A 26801-nucleotide genomic window follows, 5' to 3' on the forward strand; every position below is an offset into this window, starting at 1 on the left:
CCCCCTACCCCGGGGCCACGCTTGGCGGATTCCGGCGCTCACAACTGACTGGGAGAGGCTCCAGGACGGACCAGTCGAGCGCAATCGACGGGTTGGTGAGCACTGGCCTAGAGAGTCTATCTTGCTAATATTGCATAGCCCTGGACTGAGGTAGATCTGATGTTTGCAAGAACCTAAACTTTGTCTGACAGAATTGTGGATCTTTCGGTACAACCTATGGAGTGAGAAAGCTGCTAAATGAGCAGTACCCACCATATCTCAGGAAAGAGCCTGTGACAGTTCTACCCTCCTTTGGGTCCTCTGAAGATAGACTTTAATTATGCTGGTGGGTTGGATTAAGCAAGTCTCAGTTAACACTGCTCAGAACTTGCACCTGCAGACATGGCCTTGTCAAATTTTTCATCCACCTAATGTTGCTGACCTTTGCTGAACTACAAGCTGCCTCAAAAATTTAACATTTTTACTCCGTTGTAGTTACTTGTTGCTGCACTTACCTGTGCAATGGGAATCATACACAGGTTTTCTGCTCTAAGAGTCAATGCATTTGTCATAGGACAGTCCAAGGGTGCACTGCATACACAGTTGGTGAGTGGAGACAGAAAATAGCCAGAAAAGGTGGAGAGAGACTTTCCCAAACGTACAGCTTTAGATATACTGGTTTGGAGGGGAGGAACACACAGAACTTTAGCAATTTTCTTCTTTTATAACCACACTTTAAATGCAAAGGCCATTCAAAGAAAGGCTCTCTCCTAACCCAACAGAAACTTGCATTGGTTTTAAAAAAGGAATTGAGGAGGGAGGAATTAAGCCCCTCTACTTGGATACAGAGCCACTGAGGAGATTTTCAGCATCAGGTGGTCCTTGTCAATAGTAGACTATTAAGGAAAAAAAAAGGCACATTTTACGTGTCATATATTACAATGAGTGAGTTTAGCAATGGTTCCTTTTCCTAGTATATGCAGAGCTGCAGTACAGTCTGTTCAGTTATGCAATTACAGCAACCTGCCAGTAAAAGCAGGGCCCCTGGATCTGGCACCGGTGCCACGAGCAGCACTGCCTTGGTTAATTTATAACCCTATTCAACAGTTACACTGCTTAGCCATGGAAAGGGAAAGCAATTTTACAATCTGCAAGTTAAATATGAAGAGCCTCTTGCTAGAAAGTTGAAACCTGAGCGAAGACAAGGGCAAGGCTTTTAAATTTAATTAAACTTTATTACAGTGCACATTATTTTTAATATATATTTATATAGAGATGTACTTGAAAAATCAAATGTATCCAATAATAAAAAATACAGCACATTAAAGTAGTATTATGCATTCCAGTGTATAGCTGAAGAGACATTGGGATTTCAGAAAAAACTTCTGAGAAATTACATGACTCCCTACCATTTTAGAACTGGGCTACTTATTTTCAAAATTCACATCAACCAGTAACTGAAATATTTATTAAAAAGATGGATTTTGCACTCAAAATCTCAAGGCGTGAAGACTCTGGGGCCTTCAACATAAGTTTTATTCAGGGGCCATGTTCAACCCTGGCAGGCACAGTGTGGTTTAGTATTTCCCTGCCATTCCGATATACGTAATCCCCTCTGGCAGAACCATGACCCTTCCTGGACCAAGAGGAGATCTCCATCTTCCTGCTCTCTTAATCCTCAGCTGTAGTCCTGGAGGAACTGCCTTTTGCTGGGGCAAGGGGAAATGAAGTGATTCAAGCTGTGATTGTTTTCCCCAATACACCTCAACCCTGCTCTGCAGTTGGTAAGGGGAATTCAGTCGCTCAGAGCCAAAAAACTGTCCCTCTCCACTGCTCTGGCAATAGGGCTACCATGCCCCCCACCCACCCACCATAGCCAGGGTCTGCCCTTTCCTGGGCTGAAGATACGTTTGGCCTTCTTGCTCGTTAGATCCTTCGTTCTGTAAGCATGCCAAACCGTGCTGTAGTCTGACCCAACCGCTACATTCAGGGAGCCACATCCCTGAGAGGATGAGTGAGAGTGTGGTCCTCGCCCAGGGGAACAAACCAAACCTTTAAACTAGGATCATTTTCCCTTGGTCTCTATACAGCAAGAGCGGACAGTATGACCACCCCCCGCAAAGTCAGCTGCAGCCAACATGTGCCAGTGCGGGCACTGGTGTTATCCTGTTTAATTCCAGCCAGCACCCACCTACGGAAAGGTTTCCCCTCCATGTAGTCTGTCGCAGAGCTTGCCAGGATCTGTGTATTTTGACCACAGATTTTTTTTTCTTCCTGGCTTGCAGCAAGTGGTGGTGCTCTGCATGCAACACTTTCACACTGTTTGCAGACTGGGGGAAGGGAATAAAAAGGAGCGGAAGATTAGGGAAAGAGACTGAGCAACTCCTTTGTGCATCCACCCTTCGTCCTGGGAATTTCATTCTGCTTTTTTCAGAAAAATCTGAAAAGATAGAATGGGGGAGAATAAGAGACAGGAAGCAAAAGGCCTCAGGGTAGGGCACTTCCTCAGGTACAAAACTTCCAGGCAGTTCCCACGCTAGCAGGGAGAGAGGACACAAAGGTGAAGACGCCTATGAAGGGTATTAGAATGAGGGTGGGTTTCTTTTGCTAACTTGTTGCTGACAAGACACCATCTTGAGGTGATTCCAGATCACGTGACTGCAGCCCGCGACTAGTCTTCAAAGGGCAGTGCACACACACCCCTTACTTAACGATGCTAGTGTGGGGACCAGCAAGCAAGGGGACAGCCCCATTTGCAGGACACAAATGATGTTAGAGGGCAGAAAAAGCCAAATCCCCTGACCCTCGGGCTATTACAGGGGTCGGCAGCCTTTCAGCAGTGCTGTGCCGAGTCTTCATTTATTCACTTTAAGGTTTCGCGTGCCAGTCATACATTTTAATGTTTTTTAGAAGGTCTCTCTTTATAAGTCTATATATTATATAACTAAACTATTGTCGTATGTAAAGTAAACAAGGTTTTAAAAATGTTTAAGAAGCTTCATTTAAAATTAAATTAAAATGCTCAGCTTATGCCCGCTGCCGGCCTGGAGTTCAGTTCACCTAGGCTGGCAGCGGGCTGAGCGGGGCCTGCGGCCAGGACCCCGGCTGGCAAGGGTCCGGCAGCCAGAACCCCAGACTGGCAGTGGGGGGCTCAGCCTGCTGCCGGTCTGGGGTTCCATCCGCCAGGTCCTGCCAGCCAGGGTCCCGGCCCCGCTCAGTCCGCGGCCAGTCTGGGGTCCCGGCCCTGCCCACATACAGTGGGTACCTACCTTCGCCCTGGTTCTGGCCCATTCTCTTCCTCTCTCTGCACTGAGCGGAGGGTGGGAGTGCATTGAGCATAGGGTGTAGGGTCTGGCCAGGAGCCAGAATGAGGGCTGGGGCTCAGGGTTGGGGCAGGAGGTTTAGGTCTGAAGCAGCTCCCATTTGGTGTGAGGGGTGCAGGTGGGAATGGGGGGGTGGGTGCAGGAGCTTCTGTTTGGTGCTCAGGGTGGGGGTGGCGATGTGGGGGGGTGAAGGAGTCAGGGCATGGAGTGTGGGGTGCTAGAATCAGGGCTGGGGTCGTGGCGGGGGTGCAGGGGTCAGGGCAGTGGGCTGTGTGTGAGGGGGAAGGGGTCAGGGCAGAGGGCTGGGGGTTCAGGAGTCAGGGCAGGGGGCTGTGTGTGTGTGAGGGGGTCAGGGCAGGAGGTTCGGGGGTGGGATGGAGTCATGGGGATGCTCCCAACCCCCTGGCCTGAGCAGGTCACAGCAGGGGGCTGGAGGGGATATGCCCTGATTCCACCCTCCTTCCCCAAGTCCCCGTCCCCGCCTCTTCCTCCGGAGCAGCGAGCACGCTGCGGCTGCGGTTCCGACTCCGCTTCTCCCCCTCCGTCTCCAGGGCCATCAGCTGTTCTGCCGCAGGGAGGGAGAGGAGGAGGGGCAGGAACCCAGCACACTGGGGGAAGAGGTGGGGGAGGAGGGAGCTTTCAGCTGGTGGAGGCTGCCCTGCAGCAGCAGCCGGCAGGACCAAGCTTCTGCCTCCTGCCCCTGCAGGAGAGAGCGGGGGGTGGGGGACGGAGAAGAGCAGGCTGGGCCGGGCAGGATTTTTAATGGCACGCTGCTGCCTGCTGCCGGCCTGAGTTCAGCAGCGGGCTGAGCAGGGCTGGCGGCCGGGACCCCGGCAGGCAGCAGCGTGCCATTAAAAAATCGGCACGTGTGCCATTGGTTGTCGACCCCTGGGCTATTAGAACTGTGGTGGGTTTGAAAGGACACTATCAAGAATTTAATTAATGTTTAAAAAAATACTTGTGATGTTTAAACATTCCTTGTACAAGCCCATTTTCTCCCTTCTCAGCTGTCTGGCCAGTAGTAAGGGGTAAGCACCTATTCCTTTCTCCAAAGGACTGGTTTTAACAACAGTCACATTGCCAGGAGAGCACTCGCCCCAACTCAAGTAACAGTCCCTCTGTGCAACTCACTAGAACCCCAAGGTTCAGCTTTATATTAAAAGTTCTATACAAAATGCATTGCCACTTAGCGGCCTATTCTGCTCCCCATGGACATCCAGGGGAGCTTTTCCATTAGCTTTCATGGGAGCAGGATTGTGCTGCTAAGACCAGGGACTCTGGATTCAACAGGGTGAGTGGCCTTTTCATTCTTCTCCCCTCTCCCTTCAAGGAGAACTCAAAATCCCCCCCACCCATTTTACCCTGATATCTATTCCGCCTGCGTGGGAAGAATTCAGGGGGCGGAGAGGGGTTCTGTCTGTTCCAGGCTGGCGGAAGGCACTGTCCAGACCGAAGTTGCTTTTTTTAAGCCAGAAAAACAGGTTACCTCACTCAAGATGATCCACACTGGAGAATCAGTCTGGATGACCAGACGGATGGCTTCTAGAGGCCCAAATGAAGGGTCCACTTCTCCTTCTGCAACACCCTTAGAAAAGGAGCCTGATGGAGAAAAGCAGACAGGTCTGGGGTAGAATATCCTCCCAAGAGCAGCTGAACTGAACTTAGACAGACTGCTAAGCACACGGTCCCCTGAGGGCTCCCTCAGCATCAAGCAGTCTCATTTTCAGTCTTGTTTTCCAGTAGCTGTTAACAGAGCACCAACCCAGGCCTTCGCTGGGAGCCTTTGACAGATTATGGCCCTGTACAAACAAACCACTCTTACTCTTTAAGCAGCTGCAACATTTAAGTGTTGCTTACCACTGAACCTGTGAGAGGGTAACTGCACATGCTCATTGTTTTTAGTTTGCACAGAGCACCAAACTACCTGACTGATCCACTGCACTCTCTCAAATGAAAGGGACTCAGGGCATTGTGAAGTCAAATATAAGCCCTTCCCAGAATAGCAATATCTTTAAAAAAAAAAGTGATGCATCTCACAACCAAAGAAACTGGATTCAGAAGTCTAGAAATGCAGAGCCCTACATGGCCAGTAGGTGGCAGTGTTTCATAAGTTAACATTTAATGCAGGGGTCAGCAACCTTTCAGCAGTGCTGTGCCGAGTCTTCATTTAGTCACTCTCATTTAAGGTGTCGCGTGCCAGTCATACATTTTAATGTTTTTTAGACGGTCTCTCTCTATAAGTCTATATATTATATAACTAAACTAGTGTTGTGTTGTAAAATAAACAAGGTTTTCAAAATGTTTAAGAAGCTTCATTTAAAATTAAATTAAAATGTTGATCTTATGCCACCAGCCCGCACAGCCTGCTGCTGGTCTGGGGTTCTGTTCACCTAGGCTGGCAGCGGGCTGAGCAGGACCTGCGACCGGGACCGCGGCTGGCAAGGGTCCAGCAGCCAGAACCCCAGACCGGCAGCGGGCTGTGTGGGGCCAGCGGCTGGGACCCCAGATCGGCAGCGGGCTGAGCCCCTCAGGGTTCCATCCGCCGGCTCCTGCCAGCTGGGATCCCGGCTGCCGTTCTGGGATCCCGGCCCTGCCCACATACAGTGGGTACCTACCTTCTCCCTGGTTCTGGCCCATTCTCTTCCTCTCTCTGCACTGAGCTGAGGGTGGGAGCGAACCGAGCACAGGGCTGGGGGGGGGAAGGGTCTGGCCAGGAGCTAGAATGAGGGAGGGGGCTCAGGGTTGAGGCAGGAGGTTTGCGTGTGGGGCACTTACCTGGGCAGCTCCCATTTGGTGTGAGGGGTGCAGGTGGGAATGTGAGTGAGGGTGCAGGAGCTCCCATTTGGTGCTCAGGGTGGGGGTGGGGATGTGGGGAGTGCATAGGGTGAAGGGAGGGCTGGGTATGTGTGGGGGTGCAAGAGTCAGGGCAGAGGGCTGGGGCCATGTGAGGGGGGATGCAGGGGGCGGGGCGGGGCAGGGCAGGGGGTGGGAGGGGCTGGGTATGTGTGGGGGTGCCAGAGTCAGGGCTGGGGTCATGGGGTGTGTGAGAAGGAGTCAAGCAGAGGGCTGGGTGTGTATGAGGGAGGTACAGGGGTCAGGGCAGGGGCTTGGGTGTATGCGGGGCACAGGGGTCAGGGCATGGGCATGGGGGTGCGCAGGGCTGCGGGGGGTGTCAGGGCAGGGGGCCGGAGGGGATATGCTCCTATTCAACACACCCCCTTCCCCAAGGCCCTGCCCCCGCTTCTTCTCTGCCTCCGCCAGGAGCAGCGAGCACGCTGACTCTGCTCCTTCCTGACCCCCTCCCTCACAAGGGACATCAGCTGATCGGCAGGGAGGGAGGGACGGGGAGGCAGAGGAGGGCAGGAACCCAGCACACTACAGGAAGAGGCAGGGGAGCCGGCAGGACCAAGCTTCTGCCCCTTGTCCCTTGAACCCACGTTGGGGGAGGAGCGGAGGGTGGAGAAGAGCGGGCCAGGCTGGGCTGGGCAGGGCAGGATTTTTAATGACAGGCTGCTGCCTGCTGGGACTCTGGCTGGCAGCAGCGTGCCATTAAAAATCGACTCGTGTGCCATAGGTTGCCGACCCCCGACTTAATTCATCTACCTAAACCGTGTGAAGTTGAACAGGGTCGTGGAGAAGAGGACACTGTAAGGAGAATATTTAGCCCCTTTATTTTCCTGAGCACGTCTGTATGGTGGCAAAGGCCACGAGAATGCAAACAGCAGCACAGGAATTCCCCACACAGCACTGGCTACCCTGAACCACAAGTTGGAGCCTGTACTTTGTGAGAAAGGAGCTCCATCTCCAGAGATTTTCTTCTGCTCTTTAAGGTGTGATGAAGAAATCGTTCTTGTAGGGACCTTTCCAGCCCTAGGATCTCCCTAGGTGCTGTATTTGATCCAGGTGTCCACACCAATGTATGCATGAGCCCACAGTACTGTCTGCTCTGCAGAGCAGAACCAGAAAAAAGAAGGTGCAATTGACTTAAAAAAAATCACATCTATAATTTTCGCCTCATGGTGAAATCTTTGCTCTCTCCAACAATGCCCCACTTGGGAACCCTCAAAGCCACATAGCAGCAGCAAGGATCCTAGCACAAGGCCTCTGAACACTACTCCTGTTGGTGCTGAGAGGAAACTTGCTGGAAGTTACTAATGAATGCACCATGACAGCATTTTGCTTAACTGAAAACCAACTTTGTTCATTCCCTTCAGGTCTGTTCAATTCCTCTTTCCCTGCCCTAGGAATCAGCTTCAATCCTGCTATATTGTTACATGAGAGAGAGAGAGAGAGCGCGCGTCCTGCAGAAAGGAGAATTGTGATTAAAACCCATCCAAGTTTTGGCTCATGGAGAGAAAAAAAGCCTAACTTGCTCTACATGACTGACTTTCAATCTCATTTCCAGGCAAATCAATTCCAAGCAAGGTTTTTAGTGGTCTTTATTCATTTGAAGATCAACAAATGTGGTGCATTATCAGCAAACAGCAGGCCAGCTTTCGCCTTGAACCAGTAATTTACCTATCTGTATGTAGCCATCTGATGTCCTGTGGTACTTGAACGCTGTCCCTCTTCCCTCCTGCAGGGCTTCCTTATCTGACTGGAGACTCTGCGCGGGAAACAGACAGTCATTGCAGAAAGCCAGTGGCAAGAATTTAGGAAGCCTGCTGTGGGTACAGCATTAATAGCCAGAGCCATAAAGCAAACAGCATTGCAACTTTCAAAGGAAATCACTGTAGCAACATGTAGACTTGTTGTAAGGTCTTTCCTTTCAAGCACAAGTATAGTATATTAAAACATACAGGGGAGGTATTAAACCATGAGGTCTCTCTACTGCCATGTGCTTATGTCTTCACTACAGACAGGCAGCAGCAGCACCTGGAGATTACCCCATGGCTTTGGGTATGAGCCAGGACTAAGTTTTGGGTTCTGATTAGATAGCACAGTAGTTTTACATGCTCTTCTTGAAAGATTTTATCCCAAAGTGGTGGAAATCTGACAAGATCATCTGTTCTGAGCCTAATGAGATCCTGGATTACAATCACAAGAGAACAGGTGTTCTGCAAGATTCCATTGGCATCTGGACTGGAAAGTATGTACCTAATGGTTTCTGATCTGAATTGGAACAAAAACCATAGGGGAAATCTGAATCTACCTGCCCTCCCACCCACTTTGTAATTTGATTGGTTTTGGATTGCAGGTCCTGGTCTAATTTTAACCTATATAGAAGTTACATATCCAACACCAGGCCGCCATGTGACTTTGAGGACAACTGCAGCAAGAAACCAGCCAGAAGTCCTGCTGGTAGGAGCAGCTGCAGATGCAACCAAAGCAGGGACTGAAGAGCATAAACTGGGGCCCTGCTTGGGTCACCTCTTGCCCCAACTCAGAAGCATGCAAGGGAGACCCCTACCCCTCTCTGTCGGCACTAGAACTCAGACAGAGCCTCCCCTCCCCATGTGGCTGGGGGGGAAAACTGCAGAACGGAGCCAGCCAGAGACTCCAGGCAGTAGGATCAGCTGCAGAAGTAGCCACAGCAGCAGGGGCGGCTCCAGGCACCAGCACGCCAAGCGCGTGCCTGGGGCGGCAAGCCACTGGGGGCGCTCTGCCGGTCGCCGCGAGGGTGGCAGGCAGGTTGCCTTCGGCAGCATGCCTGTGGAGGGTCCGCTGGTCCTGCAGGCGTGCCGCCGAATCTGCGGGACCGGGGACCTCCCGCAGGGAAGCCGCCGAAGGCAGCCTGCCTGCCGTGCTTGGGGCGGAAAAATACCTAGAGCCGCCCCTGCACAGCAGGGACCGCTGGACACTCAGAAAACTTTCTACAGTTTTGATGGGACTTTCTCTACCCTGTGCTGATTGGCTGTTTACTCCAACCCTCTCCCTGCCCCTCCCTTCAGCTTCATTCAATACCTGCCCCTCTTACCCTCTTCTCCCCTGCGCTGTCCCCCTCACCCCACTTCCCTTCAGCATCTCCTTTCTCTTCATCTGTCTGTCTGTTTAGCTGATCCCCTCGGAACTAAATCAAATGCCCAGCAAAAAAGTCATGGGACAAACATGACATTTGCTGCAATCACTCTGCTTGCATGCCAGACCTTTTCCCCCCCACTGGTGTCTGTCTCATCTGTTTAGACTGTAAGCTCTGCAGAGACTGTCTGCTGCTCTGTGTTTGTGGCGCGCCTAACACAAACCATAGGCACCAAAGGCACCCCCGTAATAGGCATGATTATTAATAGCAAAGTCAGAATAGTCTGATACTAGCAGGACCAGCAAACACGTCACAGCCAATAGATCACGTGCACTTACTAAACATTTCCCGTAGAATTTTAAATTCCCCCCTGCAAAACTTCCACTTCTCTCTACTCTCAACCACCTGCCCGATCCCCCAAAACTTACATCGAAGGGCAAAACCTCCACAGTCGTATTGAAGAGTTTGTCTTCAGGGTGTTCAATGTTGCCACTGCGGAAGAAGAATCTGTGTAACAGAGACCAAAACTGTAAGAATCTGACTGGATTTAGAGGTGTGGGGGGACCATCATGTCTCCTTCCAGGAGTGATTTATCGAATGTCTGAACTAAATAGGCAGCTTTACCCTCATGGAGAGCCGCTTTCATTGCGATGAGGACACTGAGATGGCTCTTTATGCAAAAACAGCTAATTATGGATTATTGTTTCATTGCATTTACAAGTGAAGGGTTCCAGTGTGTATGGGAGCAGTTGTCATCCCAATGAGAGGTATTTCCAGTAAAGATAAGGAGGTGTTAGTACCGTTATACAAGGCACTGGTGAGACCTCATCTGGAATGTTGTGTGCAGTTCTGGTCTCCCATGTTTAAGAAGGATTAATTCAAACTGGAATAGGTTCAGAGACGGGCTACTAGGATGATCCGAGGAATGGAAAACCTGTCTTATGAAAGGAGACTCAAAGAGCTTGGTGTGTTTAGCCTAACCAAAAGAAGGCTGAGGGGAGATCTGATTGCTCTCTATAAATATATCAGAGGGATAAATATCAGGGAGGGAGAGGAATTATTTAAGCTTAGTACCAACATGGACACAAGAACAAATGGATATAAACTGGACATTGGGAAGTTTAGACTTGAAATTAGAAGGTTTATAACCATTAGAGGAGCGAAGTTCTGGAACAGCCTTCCAAGGGGAGTAGTGGGGGCAAAAGACATATCTGGCTTCAAGACTAAGCTTGATAAATTTATGGAGGGGATGGTATGATGGGATAGCCTAATTTTGGCAATTAATTGATCTTTGATTATTAGCAGGTAAATATGCCCAATGGTCTGTGAGGGGATGTTAGATGGGGTGGGATCTGAGTTACTACAGAGAATTCTTTCCTCGGTGCTGGCTGGTGAGTCTTGCCCACATGCTCAGGGTTTAACTGATCGCCATATTTGGGGTCAGGCTCACCTTCCTCTGCAGCGTGGGGCATGGGTCACTTGCTGGAGGATTCTCTGCAGCTTGAGGTCTTCAAACCACAATTTGAGGACTTCAATAGCTCAGACATAGATTAGGGGGTTTGTTGCAGGGGTGGGTGGGTGAGATTCTGTGGCCTGCGTTGTGCAGGAGGTCAGACTAGATCATCATAATGGTCCCTGCTGACAAAGTCTCTGAGTCTATGAACTTGAGAGGTAACAGAGTGAACTCTGGGTGAGGGAGGGCTGCGGGAGTTCTGGGCAGGCTTCATAAAATGAACTTTCTGGATACGGGGTTTTTCATGTCACCATTGCTGCAGGTGTATTGGGAGTCTCAGAGATGAGATGCCTCAACCCCAGATCAAGACAAAACTGCCAGGCTTGGTGAAGTGACATCTGCACACACCGTCACATCCTGGGCCTGAACAAGAGCTAGGTGAAGATGAGGAGTTGTTCCTTTCTCGGGAAAAACAGGTCCCTCTAGACCCCTGCCCTCTGGCACAGCTTCCCCTCATCTGCAAAAGTGGGAGAGCGACAACAGTGCACACCTGCCTCACGGGGGAGGGGAGGCTCTGGGATGGACGTTTGCTTACCATTTGGGAAGTATATTGTAGGCAAAGCCAAGGAGCAGCATTGATACCACTACTTGTCCTCAAAAAGAGAGAGGGTTTCTGCAACACCTGCTACCAGGGTACTGGAAGATTGAAAGGGTGGTCGGGGGGTTGAGCAAGGCCTTACTCTGGGGCATGCTTAGAGACGAAAAACCCAGGCAGGACTGTTTCCCAGAAAGGTCAGGCTCCTCCTACTGACTATCAAGGCAGCAAGAAATCTGACCCATAAACTACTCTCCCCAGTTCAGTTCCAATTTTATTCTCCTATAAAGGCCCCCCAAGGGAACTGCACTGAGTCAGGAGACCCTCCGCCCTTTAGACAGGATGCATTCACAGAGCTGTGTTATCTGCCAGCAACACAGAAAAGGGTATTGACTACAGCTGTTTTTATTATTGTGCTGCTCTTCCCTGGCATTGGTCAGAGCTATGCAAAGCCAAGTCTAGAATCAGGGTGTGCAAGTTTCTGCCCTGCACCCAGCAGGATGAGACACCTGTTTGGGCACAAGGGACAACACTCCAGAGAGGAAAATCAAGGCATCTAAGATAAGGAGTGAAATGACAAAGGGTTGCCTTTGCAAGGAGGGGCGGGGCAGCAACTAGTTAAATGCAAAGGAAAGTAAAATGGAGTCAGAGAAGCAGCCTGCACCACTTGGGATAAACATCAGGGTAATATGGGGAGAGAAAAAGGGAAGCACATCTCAGCCCCTAGCTTTGTATATTTCCCCCACCGCTGAGCACACCCCAACACACTGACCTTTCGATGCGGAGTGGTTTAAAGAATCGGAATCGGATGAAGTCTCCTGCCATGGGGGTGAATGCCCAGAAGAAGTCCTCTCTCAGGTAGGCTTTCTCCAAGGTAAAGTGTTGGTAGGTTTTCAGACTGGTGCTCACCTCTGCGGGAGGGTTGACATGTTCTTTTCGCAGGGCTTGCTTTCCAAAGTCTTTGTCCTCAACACATACAATGCAAAGCAAGAGTGAAGTCTCACACACGGCTTTCATTGAATGAGAAATAAATAGGGTTTCTAGCTTTAGGGAGACACAGATTAAAGGCTCCACCATCCCAATGCCGAAGTATCAATGGACCATTTACAGAATGTGAGATGGAAGCTGGTTTGCAAAGGGCATGGGGAACAGCAGAGCCCTCGGGTTCTTTTGGGGAGCTGATTCCCAGGAGCAAAGGGGAAATCATCATATGCACTGTGGTAGCACACTGGAGCCCCAATTAGGACCGAGGCCCCTTAATGGTAGGTGCCATACAAACACAGAACCCTGCCTGAAGCATCTCACAAGCTAAGGAAAGTCTTCATTAACCTGAGTCAAAGTATTTGTCAGTGATTGAGTTATATCAGAGAATGACTGGGTTATACCATATATTTATATAAAGTGATATTTTGTATCAGTTACAGAGCCATACTTGAGTACAAATCATGCTTCTCACATTTTTAATTGCATAATATACTTTACGAAAAAAATTAGTGTCACTCCTTTGTAGTTGGATTTTGTTGAAATTTAAATAGTCCCCCTCCCCCGCCATACAATTTACACGGTTAAGAAGTGAGCCTTAATTTGCCTAAAAACAAACACCAAGGATCAGGTAAAACACAGCAACCCGGAATGACGACGGCATGACAAGAAGGGCTGTTACACTACAAGCTCCGCTGTGTTGTGATGCTCAAGACTGAAGGTGAAGTAAGTACCTCCAGCCTCTGGAGAAGGGTGGAAACACCAGTCAACCTCAACCTCTCTTCAAGTGCATTGCAGCTCTGATGCACTCAAACAAACGGAATTAGGGAAACCTGGCTAGTGAATGTGTCCTAACCTCTTTAGTCATGGCACGTGCCCTGCTTCAAGACCTGGTTTCCTGACTGAATTCCAATTTCCTTCCAACACATTTAAAAAAACGTCATTATCTCGGGAAGTAAAACATTCCTCTTCTGTCTGGTGCCTCCCTTCCGCCTGTAATGCCCCGAATGAAGCATCTGCTTCCCCTGCTCAAAAAGTTAGAAAACTGAAATGCAATGGAATCTCTGAATTTGCATTACACCAACCACCACAGCATTAACAAGCAGCTTTTAGTACAGATTACCTAGCAACCAGCAGTCCAGGGATGACAGGAGGAGAAAGGAGGGACGGGGAAGTTTAATACAGGTGTCTAAAATATTCATTTAAATTTGCTGAGCTTGAAGGTGTCCCTTGTTGAAAAGACAAAAGGGGGAGCAGAGATGCTGCATTACTCCACCCCCAAATGGAAACCTGGCCATTAAGATATGAAACTCCAAGCACCACATCTGATTTCCAAATGTGCACATGAATCCAGAGTGCAAGAAGGGCCTGACATCAGGGAGATCTTTATGGGTGGGGGAAGAATGCGATGCCGTGGTGTCAGATACTCACTTTCAATTTCTGTATCTTCCCAGCCAAGGAGGAGTGGGTTCCCACATGCTGGAAGAGTGAGGGCTTGAAGCGGATTCTCAGGTTTGCCTTCTGCCTGTCACAATGTTTCTGAAACGAGAAAGCACTGTGAGAACTCTGGCTTCTGCCTTTGTCGTGCAGAGCGCCTGGATCACCAGGAGTGGGGGAAAGCAAAGGTCAGGTCAGGTCAGGTCATGGGGGAGAGAACCGTGGGAAACACCCTTTACTCTGCTTTTGATTTGCAAGTAAGATGAATCTGTCAGTGACTTTCAGCTCATTATGCAGAAGGATTCGGTGAGCTGGTCCACCAGCAGGAGCAATGGCACCTATGCTCTTATTAATTCCAAGTGCCTAAATTTCAAACTCCTCCTCCTCACCCAACACTGCCGAGTGTGTTCTACCGTCTGCCTAATCAGTGCCTTTCCTCCCTAAATTCTCAGCTGTTAATATCAAAGGAACAAAATAGATCAGCCTCTCTGGTTTGCCAGGAAACTCATTTCGCTCCTCCCTTCTTCAATCCCTGGATCTTCATTGACTGAAGAGCAGAGCGCTCAGCTGGTTTAGCTCTTCCTCCCAAACAATGCTCCTCTCTCTTTGGGCAAGTTGGGTACAAGCTCCGATAGGGTTTTTATTAGTTTGCTGGTTCCTCTGGCAAAGCTGTTTGGCCTGATTTCAAACCACCCCAACAAGGTGAGGTTGAAAGTTCAACTCTAATCTGAACTACTGTTATCAGGTTCACATTCTACAGAGGGGAGAGAGAGCAGAAAGGGACAAAGGAAAAAAAGAGTGAGAAAAATATTGTGCAACGTGGAACAGAGACAGGGCCAGCACCAGGAGAGGAAGCATGTGCCTGGGGCGGCACATGCTAAGGGGTGGCACATGCTAAGGGGTGGCATTCCATCCATTCTTAGGGCAGCACAGTCCAAGTGGCCTTTTTTTTTTGCGCTTCAGCAGTTCGGGCGACAGTCCAAGCGGCTTTTTTTTTATTTTTGCTTGGGGTGGCAAAAATGGTAGAGCTGGCCCTGAGCAGAGAGGAAACCAGGCAGAGAGAGATTGGGGAAAGGAGCAGAGAGGAGTCCTAGGGAAAAGACAGTCTAGCTATATCATAAAAACAACAAGGAGTCCGGTGGCACCTTAAAGATTAACAGATTTATTTGGGCATAAGCTTTCGTGGGTAAAAAATCCACTTCATCAGATGCATGACAGCTGCAGGCATTATAGAATGAGACATGAAGAGAAGGGTGTTCACAGGGCCAATTCAGTCAGGGTGGATGTAGTCCACTCCCAACAATAGATGAGGAGGTGTCAATTCCAGGAGAGGCAAAGCTGCTTCTGTAATGAGCCAGCCACTCCCAGTCCCTATTCAAGCCTAGATTAATTATGTTAAATTTGCAAATGAATTTTAGTTCTGCTGTTTCTCTTTGAAGTCTAATATCAGAGGGGTAGACGTGTTAGTCTGGATCTGTAAAAGCAGCAAAGAATCCTGTGGCACCTTATAGACTAACAGACGTTTTGCAGCATGAGCTTTCGTGGGTGAATACCCACTTCGGCGGATGCCTGCTCTTTGAAGTCTGTTTCTGAAGTTTTTTTGTTCAAGAATAGTGACTTTAAAATCTGTTATAGAATGACCAGAATGACGGCTGCCTCCTGTTATATCGTATCCAGGACACTTATTAGAAGCCTCTGGCTTGTGGGGATTTATCCACAGTACATTGCACAGGAGTCGCATTAGCTAGAAATTTAATTCAGTTTTCCTTGTGGGGAGGGCAATGGGATGCAAATAAGGATTTAAGCACAGGGAAAGACAGGGTACAACAATTTGTGTGACCTCACTTATGGGGATGTTTGCAAAGTACCAAACTCAGTGAGGTCTGTCTACGTACCCTTTATGACGGGCTCTCTGAATGCAGTCCCTGCACTATACTAAGACCTACAAAGGGGAACAAGCTGCATAGAAGCCCATCAGTGGTGCTCAAGCCTTTCCTGCTAAGCAAGCCCTTGGCACAGCCCCCGTTACCTGTGCAGAACAGCTAAATTCAAGAGACCAAAACTCATGTTTGACTCCAAGAAATCATGAGATTGGCCCCATGACGTGTTTTTTAGCTCGGTCTCTTGATGTTTGAACCCCCCCCGCCCATCCCCAGGTGTGCGCATGGTAGTGCTGCCCACTCTCCCATATGTACTGGATGAGGTGACTTTGGCCCCTGCTGCAGGAGCTCTCACCCCCCACATCTGCCTGTCTTCTGCCCAGCAATTAATCCTGTTCCCCAGCCCCCCCATCAGTTTGTCCTCACCCATCCCCCCCCATTCAGTCCTCCTACCCCCATCATCACCACCCCATCAGTTCAGCCCCTCACCCCATCAACCCCCACTGCCCTCAGTTCACCCTCCCAGAACTCACCCCATCTGCTCAGAACTCACCATCAGTGCAGGCCCCCAACCCCATCAGCCCCCACCCTCCTCACTTCAGTCCCCCTGCAGCCCTCAGGCCATGGTTCAGCCCTCCCAGCCTCACTTCTGCTCCTCTTAGGGTTTCTTCACCCTCCCCAGGCATGTGTGTGTGTGTGTGGGGGGGGCCTCTCCCATTTCCCAGGCTGGCAGGGGAGCAGCCGCCTGCGCTTGACAGCAGGAGCCTGGCCCCCCCGCCCCACACCCGAGGCTTGACGGGGAGCCCCCGCTGTGGCTGACAGAATTGCTAAGTAAAATTAAGCCTCACTTTTAGAGCTCTCAGATGTCAGGATTCCCTCCCCGCCCCCAAGCTGGAAACCCCCCAGCCCACAATCCTGACATTTGAGAGTTCTATTGTGAAATAATTTTACTCAGCAATTGTGACACTCATGATTAATCCGCGAGAGTTGGCATGTCTGCTGTGCCTCCCCGGAACCTGGACATTCCAGGGGTATTCTCTGCAGGCTGCATTTGAGCTAATCCCTTAATCCAACTCTCATTACACTATAAAATTAAAACTGGCCATGTTAATGGGAGAATCTCTTTGCACTGCCCGCAAAAAAAACCAGCTCATTTCAGGTCCTTATTTTAACCTAGATGGGAAAAACAGGTTAGGGTGTTTGTTAGTGCCCTTAACACCCCTCCCCCCCATTTACTCATTTTGTTAAGGACACATTTAATGAAAGCAACATTGTTCTAGGCACATTAGGGTGGGGAACTGCTCTGCTAGTCACAGCAAGGTCAGCTCTTCATATGCAACTTTATCCCAGGTAAATCTACAATTAGTTTTCAAATGTAAAGAGAACAGGATGTATCCAGATCAGGCAAAGCATTTTCCAAAGAGCTCAGGTCAAGCAAACTTTCAATCAAGAAAGCAAATCCTAGCAGCTACCAATCTGATTTACAAGTCACATTTAAAGGGGCGCTGCAGAGAGTTTATCATGCACACAGTGGGAGAAGGAGCCAGAAATCCACACTAGAATTAGGTTAAAGTTGTAAAAAAGCAACAATTCAGAGGTTTGCCGCATCCCCTGAGAAGACAGCGGAGGGGAAGCAGTCAGGTAGGAGAGTATGAGCTAAACTGGCTGCGCAGTGGGAACTGCATTAAAACACCACTCAAGCTAAATATGGTGGGTGGGGGAGGGGAAGCACCAGCTGCATCTCATCACTCCTGCATGGAGCAGATGCACAAACAAATCCCAATCTTGCCCAGACCAGGAGAAGAGGTTCTGTAGGATATGTTGATTGAGAATGGGTCTGTCACCCAAGAGCACACCGGGCCAAAACTGCCTGAAGAACAAACAAACGGTGTTCGGAACACAAATCACCCTACACGCAAGAGGATCTAATGGATACTGCTACCTATCGCTCTTAGAGCGAATAGAGGAGAAAAGATAAAAACCTAACTAGAGGCAGATACTAGCCCTGCTTCTCTGGGAGTCTCTGCGGCACTGACCTCTGCCTCAGATTTAAATGTATTCAAATACAAGACCAGGGTGTGCATCTGGCAATGAGTTCATCTCACACTCACGGCTGCAACCCCCATCCTCCCATACCCTCCACTCCACTCCACCCCGGTTACTCTGATCTCTTGTTGCTATTTTAGTTTAGTTTAGAACACCAGAAAGGATGTCCCTTTTTTACTGTCATCTGTAAAGCATCAGACACACATAGCAGGATAAACAACAGATCACAATGACCACAAGACAGCAATAAGGATTCTCCTAGACTCCCTCCACGTCTCTACATGGCTACCACCCTCTGGCTGTGGAGAAGCTCGGGGAGCTGCAATGGGATCCTCGATCTGCTCTGGTTAAGTTGAAACACACAAGTCAGCATGCACGTGTGCTCCAAATTGAGAGGGACACTCAAGTGCAATTCCAAAGAGTTATTTTCCTGTTACAATAAGTGAAGGGGGTGAGGGGAGGCAGGCTTCAAGGAAGGGAACACACAGTTAAAAAAAGATCAGATAAAAGCATGGAGGGGAAGAGACCACTCTCCTGAAGGTTTATGGGAAAATCCTCTAATAATGGAGTTAAACAAGCAGCCGGTCTCAATTTCCCCTAGCATCGGAGAGATTATTGCCCAGAATGGGAAGTATCCTTCTACAGAAGGGAGGTTCTGACTTTTCTACCCATCACAAAGAATCCCCATAAAGCATCTCTTAGCCACATGCTCATCTGGAAGGCAACATATTGAATTTTCCAAACATTTTTTCCTAGGTAAGATCCTAACAAAGCTTTCCTGGCTAAATGAGATTAACAAAGATTCAGAACAAAATTTCATCACTACTACTTCTTATAAAAAGAGATCTTCCCATCTTTCCCAGCAAGTTCTGGGAAATTCAGAGGAAGTGCAGAGTGGAAAGATTCTCCGTGATCTCTGTGGGGATTGTTTACTCACCGCATCTTTTTCTGGATTGCATACTTTCACCCAAAGGATGTGATCAAGGAGCCAGTCAATGGGCTTGTCCTTGTAGAACATGAGTATAAACTCCACAATCAGGCTGAGATCCAGCGATTTGAACATCTTTCCTGAAAGCACATTTGGATGGAGAAGAGACAAAGCAGATACAGTATGAAACAAGCAAGATCCAGCAACTGAAAAGAATTACAAGTTCCTCAGGGGAAAAACTGGTTTCTCTCCCTGCATCTCTAACGGAGTTTCAAGTAACCATGGATTTGCGCAGTTGGAGCTTATGCATCAGCATCACTGACGCTGCCTGTACAGTTCTAAAATTAGCATTCGTTATAGAACTGTTGCTAGCGAGTTAGCAACACACAGCGTTATGAGTCCCACTGAAGTCAAGATCAATAGCGAGGAACATTCACACCGGGTGGGGAGGGGACACCAGAGAGGTATGGGTGAAAATGGGATTCATGCACAGTTCTAGCACATATTATTGCCCTGCCCTGAGACTTCAGGGAAACTTCAAACCCCGTTAAATGAATGTAGCCAACACCCAGCAGAGGAATATCCAAACTGCTTGCATAACCATACGGTGCTGCTCCTGAAATAGTTCTCAGCTGATGTAAAACTTCCTCCGGCCCACAGACTGAGCGTGTTATCGCAGGTGCTTCTAGAAGAAGCAACCAGTCACATCCAGGAAGCAAGCCTCTCTGCTGGGCCACTGGGCAGATTAATTTTTTTATTAAAAATTAATCAGAATAGCAGTAGTTTAATACTTGTGGAAGATGCAACATGGACAAGCACCGTCCCTACCCACTTGTAAGCTAAGTCTCGTAGGAAGCTTTGCCTGTTTAACACAGCACATCAGTAAAACATTACGCCACATAAAAGGCAACAAGAAGCTAGAGACAGTTGCTCTGTGTTTTATCTGAACTGCGTCAACAGGAAGGTGACTGACCCACAGGTTTTCATTCCAGCTGTGTAACTATCCCAGGACCAGGAGGCTCAGGACAGAAAACTTGGAGGTAGTTTATTTCCTGAGCAAGTCAAAGGCTCACTATAAAAGTGTTAGAAGAAGCCAAGCATATGGAATTTACCTTTACTATGGGAAAACGTCTCTAAGCAAGGGGGTTGCTGTTTGTAAGATCTAGCCAGCTGTGTGATAGCCACATTTGGAAGGTGCTGGGGTGGGGTGGGGGGGAAGAGTCAGTTACCAATAAACCCAAGCTGCGAGAATTCCAGGATCATCCACTCCTCAGATGGCTGCTGCAGAGCAAAGTTCTTCATTGTGCTGAGATAGTTTGGTTTGGCTACAATGTCGTCCTCGAGCTGCAAGGGGAAAAGGAAACTTAGCACATGCAACAAAAACACATGTTCTGTTCCAGTCTCTCCGCTGCACAACATTTGACACAGGAAGGCAGGAGAAGGTTTTGGCAAAGGCAGAGTTTGTTGTGGGAACATACACTTCTAATCTAATCCAACAGGCTAAAGGAAAACTGACTCCTACTCTTTGTGAATCTCCACCTCTTCCATTCCTGGGCAAAATTCTTTAGCCTGTTTGGCCAAAGGGAACTTTAACAGCTGTGTTGGGTAAGCTGCAGCTCATACATGACAGCAAAGGCACTGCTACTTTTCTAGCCATTAGACCAGGTTCCATTGTAAAGTTTTTCTGCAGTGTGGCACCAGAGGTCGGCAAATTTCAAAGTGAGTCATCCCTCCCACAGTCGCATGCTGCCCATAATGTAGAGCTAATATGCTTTGTTTTCAGGAGAATCTACTTCACACTACAATGAAGACTTACATTTTGGCTTGCAAAGGGTTAATCTAACCTGGCCCAAAGTAAATATCTGTGGACGCGCAGAGAGAGAGAGAGAGAGAGAGAGAGACAAAGAGAGAGATGGTTGAAGGAGAAATGCAGAGAAGTTCCTGAATCAGACTTGGGAGGACTGGATGTGAAAGGGAAAGCATATCCTATGGGTATCACATTTGGAGAACAGTCAACACCAGAAACACTCCAACAGCATTTGAATTAACCTCTCCCTTCTTCCCCTCCCCCACATCAAAGACTTCACTTTATGTTTTACACACACACCCCTCCCCACATTCACTGGTACAAGATATGTGTCTCAGTGAATTCATACATTCCCACCTCACCATGAAACTTACCTGCACATAGTAAATGCCTTTGGACTGGGCATACATCATTAAAAAGCAGTAATCTAGGTTCTGTTTAGTTCTCCACCTGCAAACCAGACAAATGTGATGAGACCACTGCCCTACTATCAGCCGGCAGATGCTTCATTTGGGGAGTGTGACAGTCTCTGTACCCTTATCTTCACCCCTTTTACAGGACTATGATAAATTCTGTACAAAGTATGCCTTGTAAGGTGTCATTTTAAAACTCATAATTTGCTGATCATTATTGTCCTAGTAAAGTATGTGTGGCAACACTGCATGTAAATTTACAAGATTCCTCCGTATGGTATTATTAAGACATGTTCCAAGTCTAGGGGAGCAGCCACAGACCAGTTCCCCAGAGACAAAAGGCTAGCCAACGCCTCAGCCAGGTGTCTACAAAATCAAATGAACCACCGCTTGGTTAAGTGGCCATTCTTTGGCAGGAAAGAGGATGTGGGTGAAAAATCTACATCTTGACAAAGAAATAGCTGGGGGTTCCCATCCACACAGACTGTCTCCTAAATCTCAGTTGGAGATGACTCCTGAATAAGAGAAACAACTATGAGAGAGGAGACATCACAAATTATCCCTCCTTTTCTCTCAACGGCATCCACAACACCTGAAGGACAAAGGAAAAAGCTTTGGATGGGGGAAGGGATCCTGACTAAAAGGAATTCAGCCAGTAAAACTGCTAGAACATGCGGTGAGAGAGACTTTGCTTTGAATTCACTTAGCTTGTTAAATTAGGCATTAGTTGCATTTTACTTTTATTTTCTTGTAACCCAATTCTGACTTTTATGCCTCATTACTTGTAGTCACTTAAAATCTATCTTCTGTAAATAATACACTTGTTTTATCTAAACCTGTGTGTGTGTGTGTGTGTGTGTGTGTGTAAGTAAAAGTAACACTTCATTTGGGATATTAATAAAATGACAGACTTTATATGAGCTTGCATTGTCCAGGAGAGAGCTGGCCAGTACAAGACACACATTTCTGGGGGAAAGTCTGGGACTGGGAATTTGCTGGTGTTGCTCTGCAGTGTAACACATGAGTGGCTGGCTATAGCACTCTCATACTATAACTGGGAGTAATTTACATGCTGGAGATTGTGTGAGAGCAGACCAGGAGTGGCTGCTCTCACAGCGAAGCAGTGTTAAAAGGCATCCCGGATTGGAGAACTGAGGGGACAGAGCTGTTAATCAGTCCAGATTGTACCCTGGGTAACGTCACAGGGAGCCAACACAATACACCTTTCACTTTCACCATAGGAGAAGATGGGATAAAGAAAGCCTGTTCTTTACAGTATGATTAGTTTGGAGTTAACTGGAAAACAAGTGGTTTCTCGAGGTAAGTATCCTGTAGCTTAGCAGCATTGTCTCAGTTTGACTTGTAGAAAATAGACATGGGTAACACAGCACAGCAAGCCAAGCCAAATGAAGAAAATAACAATGCATATTCACTAGGTCCTTAATTCTCACAAAAAGCAAATTTAAGGGCCCTGCATAAATCCACAGAAGTGTTTATCCCTTCTGAGTCAGGAGTACAGAGAATGTAAGTATTACTTATTCAGATTTTTAAATCATCTGGTATTACCTGACTCTTTCCTTAGGGTCGCCAAAAGATTCCCGGAGGCGAGAAAAGTCTGGATAGAAATGTGGAGAGGGGGAAATGACTTCCAGGAGACCAGAGTGTATTTCCTTGGGGAACCTGAGAGAGAAAGGTGGAAGCAGGCAATTGCTGTACCAGGCGTAACATGACAGATTCAAACTGAAGTCACTTGGAAAACACCAGACCGTGGAGCCAAACAAAATTAATCTCCAAGATAAAACCTCTGTAGTAGTGAATGCATTTGCAGGCTTAGTTCTAACAAAAGGACACCAACAGGGTACTTGTCATGGGATTTTAAATCTCCTCTTCCCCCAACTGTTTCTAACAGCCCCATGTAAGCCTGGAACTGCCATCTGTTGTATACCAGTATTTGTCTCTCTACTACATGCAAACATGTGGATTTGTTATGGTAGGCTGCTCAGGGATGCTGGGCTGATAGCATAGATTTTCTTTTTTAAGTGATCCATGAGTGTTGTGTGTGGAATGCCTCAAACACTGGCAGGAGGAACGACACTCACCACATAAGGGAATCTAAGCCTGATTTCTTCCTTTTAGGTTCCTCCCCTCAAGTCACACTGTCCAGTTCCCACTGTGCTACGATAGTCAACATGGCTATAAGGTGGCATCCCTGCAGGAGCACCAAGTTGGCACATTGGGAGAGGAGGGGAATACCATCAGGGGCGTTAATAAGCATATGATGAGGTTTTGCAGAGATTCTAGAATATTTTAAAGGTAACATGGCAAAGCCCCAGCACATGCTTTAAAAAAAGGTCACTTATGAGAACATCCCCCACAAACTCACTCCAGTGGGTTCCTGTGAGGCAGCAGAGTGGGAGCAGAACAGCTGCCACTTCAGAGGTGGAGGAACCTGAAGAAGCAATTTGGATCCACTGATGTCTAAGTGTCCCACCTACCACTTCTGTATTTAACCCCTTAAAAATATTAGTCTGTTTTGAAGAAAAACAAACATTTATTTACAGGTCAAGCCCTACAGACAATTAGCTTGACCCCAGCAAATCTGGGGGACCCAAAGTCTGATTTGCTAATATAAGGTGAATATGCAGGTGTTTGCAAAGCGTCACAGGAAATGCCAGTTTGCAGAGATTATATTATGCTTATTTGATAGGTTATCAAAACCATTGTAGTTGGTCTTCGTGGTTATTAGAAGACCACCAGGAATGTTGCCTGTTTTCTACTGCTGATCTGATTTCCTGTCGTGCCAAACAAAGCTACCAAAGTATATTTTCTGTGATATGGTTAAGAACAATTTAAAGGGTCACTGTCAATTAAAAAAAAAGTCACTTGTCTGAAAAATGTGTACCCATTATTGTTACAAACAATATCCAAATACAGTATTACTGTAACTGCAAGGGATTAGACAGAAAGGCAGCTTTCCTCCAGTGTTTTACACTGTACATTTTGACAGCACTTTGTGTATCATCAGTAAGGCTAAGTTTTTGTCACAGATATTTTTAGTAAAAGTCAGGGACAGGTCACGGGAAATAAACAAAAATTAATGGCAGCCCGTGGTCTGTCCCTGACTTTTACTAAAAATATCTGGGGGAGCTCTGGGGTCCCCCTGCCCCTGGGGCAGGGCTAGCGTGGGGTCCCCTCGCCCCGGGCAGCTGGTAGCTACAGGGTCCCCCCGCCTGCCTGCCACAGCTGGGCAGTGGCGCAGGGTCCCTCACCTGCTTATTGCGGCATGGGGTCCGCCCACCAGGTTGGGGGCTGGGAGCTCCAAGGGCGGGGCTGGCTGGGAGCTCCAGCCCCAGGGCAGAAAATGTCAAGGAGGTCAATGGAAGTCACAGATTCCATGACTTCCATGACATAATCGTAGCCTTAATCACCAGTTTCATTGTTTAACCCCTATAGTCAGTCAGTCAGTCAGTCTCCCTTATTTATGTGTGAGCATTTACGCAGCAAGGGGCGGAACAGACACGACTGACAGAGACTCCAAGACAGTAGTTCCCAAAACTACTTTTAACTTGTTTTTTTAATTGATAACATTTCCAGCTGACATCATGGTGTCCCTTTAAATTACCGTTCCTCAAGCGATATCTGAAACATGGCTTCTCATTACAAATGCTGGGACACTGATGAAGGAGCACTTGCACTTTCCCTGAGCAACACATGCTTAGACTGTAGGCTTTCCCCCTCCAATTGAATTTTAGAGATAATTTATGAATTTATTTGGCGGGGGGGGAAATCAAATCACTAAGTTAATGAAAGTTTTAGACCTTTCACAGAGGAGCCCTTCCTTGGATAGTGCCTGGTAATTCCATCAGGGTACATCAGACAATCAGCTCATTATCCCCTGCTAAGTACACACTCCTGCCACAAAAGGCGGAAGGGTGGATCTGCCTCACTTTGCACAGCAAGACAGAGGGCTCTGTTTCAGCTCTTCTACAAGTGCAGTAGGAATACAATGCTCTTCTGCTTTTCTATTATTGGAAGCATGTCCCAAGCCCTCTCCCATCATCAGCTCAGGAATTGAATTGAGCCATTAGGTCACATCGTCCTTTTAAAAGTCTTGCTCTTAAGGTTACTGGGGTTCTTTGGAAACATGCAGACACGGAAGCTGGACTGGATTCAGAGCCTCTGTTGTTACAATTGCTTTCTTCTTCCTCTTTGAGCGCTGATGCTGCTAATGCCTAGACCAGCTCTCTAATAACCATCTACCACAGGTGTCTCTCCCACACTTGGCAATCATAAAGCTGCGGCAGCCACTGTATCTCTGGGGCAGAAGTTTGTTACACTAACATGTAATTCCAGAGAGATCACAGTAACAGTGCCAGAGAAAGAATGCAACCTAACCTGGTGTAGCAAAAAGAAGCAGGGAAATGGACACTTAGGCGGTAACAGCCTTATTTTGGTTTGAGATCATGTGTGCCAGTCATGCAGTTCACTTGCTCTGACTCTATGAGCAGGCAGGATGCTGAACTATATGAGAACAGGACCTCCCACAGGATGACTGTAAATATAAATAATCCATCTTCTCATAACAACACCGGACAGGAAGAGCGACTCAGATGGCAAGATCACATGAAAGCACAAGACTGGTTGGATACGATCAGAAAAAAATTAAAGTTACAATACCATGTATTGATTTAGACGGAGATGAATTTGAGATCAGCTTAATTAAGAGACCGGATGAGACTCTAGAATTTATAACGGAAAAATCAAGCAAAGAAAGACATTTATTTTCTTTAACGAGGCTCTTACATTGTTACACGCCTAGTTCACCTCAGTGTAATGAATGGGAATTGCTTACAAGGTTTTGATGTTTTCTGCCACTCCAGTTGAATACTGTTCATCTGTCTGAAAATAAAAAGTTAAACATTGTAAGAAGAGATCATTCAGTTTCAGAGAAACCAACCATCAATACTTTAAATGCCTCATCCGGATTTATTCTCTGCCTGGGCCTGCATCTCAGAAGCCACTGCTAGTACTCCCTAGTCTGCACTGTCAACACTTCCATACTCCATTAATTCATTCATCCATCTCCAGGCCATCTTCTGTATGGCCCCTGTGCCTGAAATCCCCTCCCCATTTTGGTGGATCAAAACCGAACTCTTCTTCAAATCCCTCTGGTTTGGCCAGTGTTAAATCAAATAAAAATACTAAGTGTCTGGGGCCAAGGATCACATCCTCCTCTATTTTCTGTACGGTGCCAAGCAGGCTGTTGGCATTTAACTAAATGAACAGTCCCTGACAGACAAGGAATTCTACCTTTGTCAGCAAAACAGAGGGGTTTCTATTATAACATGTATTTATATTTTGGGTTAATTTCAGCTGCAAACCTGAATCTCTCAGTTGGTCCTAAGATTTGACCTGGTCACTCTCAGCAGCTCAGGGGAGAAGGCTAATCATGCTTCATGACACCAATAGAAAAGATATAAATGCAAAGACTCATGCAGGGGACCAGTGGAGAGAAAATAAGATCCCATGCCCCCTATTCCAGAATGCTGGATCAAGAGGCCTCCTAAGATTTTACTGCTCTGAGTGGTTCCACTGCTTTTGAAACAGCGAACACAAGTCCTAGGCTGGGATCTGCAAAGGAGAGACGACGACTTTTACCATCACCAGGAGTAAGTGCTAAACAATTGCTTGCAATGTCCTGTTCGGTCCCAGATGGTGTCAGATTTGGTGCCATGTTGGGGTGAGGAGTGAGCTGTCAGGGGTTTATGACAGAAGCCAAGGCCAGTGCTTTACCCAGAAAAACGACAAGTCAAGTTTTTCTAGAGAGACAAGCTCCTCTTCTCCAGGGGTTCTCAGAACCACCGCAAGAGACTGATTTCTTACCCTGGCAGAGCCGGGAAAACAGCTACAAAAAGGAAAGAAGATGGCCTTATATTCTGGGAGCGAACACACAACTCCCATCTATCACTATAACTGCCTCAGCACTTGGCATCGGATACC

General features: G+C 47.7%; 1 protein-coding gene across 1 annotated transcript in view; it reads right to left on the bottom strand.

Annotated features, from left to right (window-relative positions):
- Window positions 1-1193: 1193 nt before the first annotated feature.
- MGAT4B (alpha-1,3-mannosyl-glycoprotein 4-beta-N-acetylglucosaminyltransferase B) overlaps window positions 1194-26801 on the bottom strand; it is a 95221-nt gene continuing 69613 nt past the window's right edge. Inside the window, exons 5-15 of the mRNA XM_045026128.1 lie at window positions 25654-25700; window positions 22368-22481; window positions 20763-20838; window positions 19811-19925; window positions 18591-18721; window positions 13722-13829; window positions 12082-12275; window positions 9690-9768; window positions 7821-7908; window positions 4789-4901; window positions 1194-2419 (exon numbers count right to left, since the gene is read on the bottom strand). Coding sequence (XP_044882063.1) covers window positions 2396-2419; window positions 4789-4901; window positions 7821-7908; window positions 9690-9768; window positions 12082-12275; window positions 13722-13829; window positions 18591-18721; window positions 19811-19925; window positions 20763-20838; window positions 22368-22481; window positions 25654-25700 — 1089 coding nt within the window. The 3' untranslated portion in view covers window positions 1194-2395. The remainder of the gene's footprint in view (window positions 2420-4788; window positions 4902-7820; window positions 7909-9689; window positions 9769-12081; window positions 12276-13721; window positions 13830-18590; window positions 18722-19810; window positions 19926-20762; window positions 20839-22367; window positions 22482-25653; window positions 25701-26801) is intronic.

Source organism: Mauremys mutica, chromosome 8 (genome assembly GCF_020497125.1).
Source record: "Mauremys mutica isolate MM-2020 ecotype Southern chromosome 8, ASM2049712v1, whole genome shotgun sequence".
In the NCBI taxonomy this organism is placed as follows: domain Eukaryota; kingdom Metazoa; phylum Chordata; order Testudines; family Geoemydidae; genus Mauremys; species Mauremys mutica.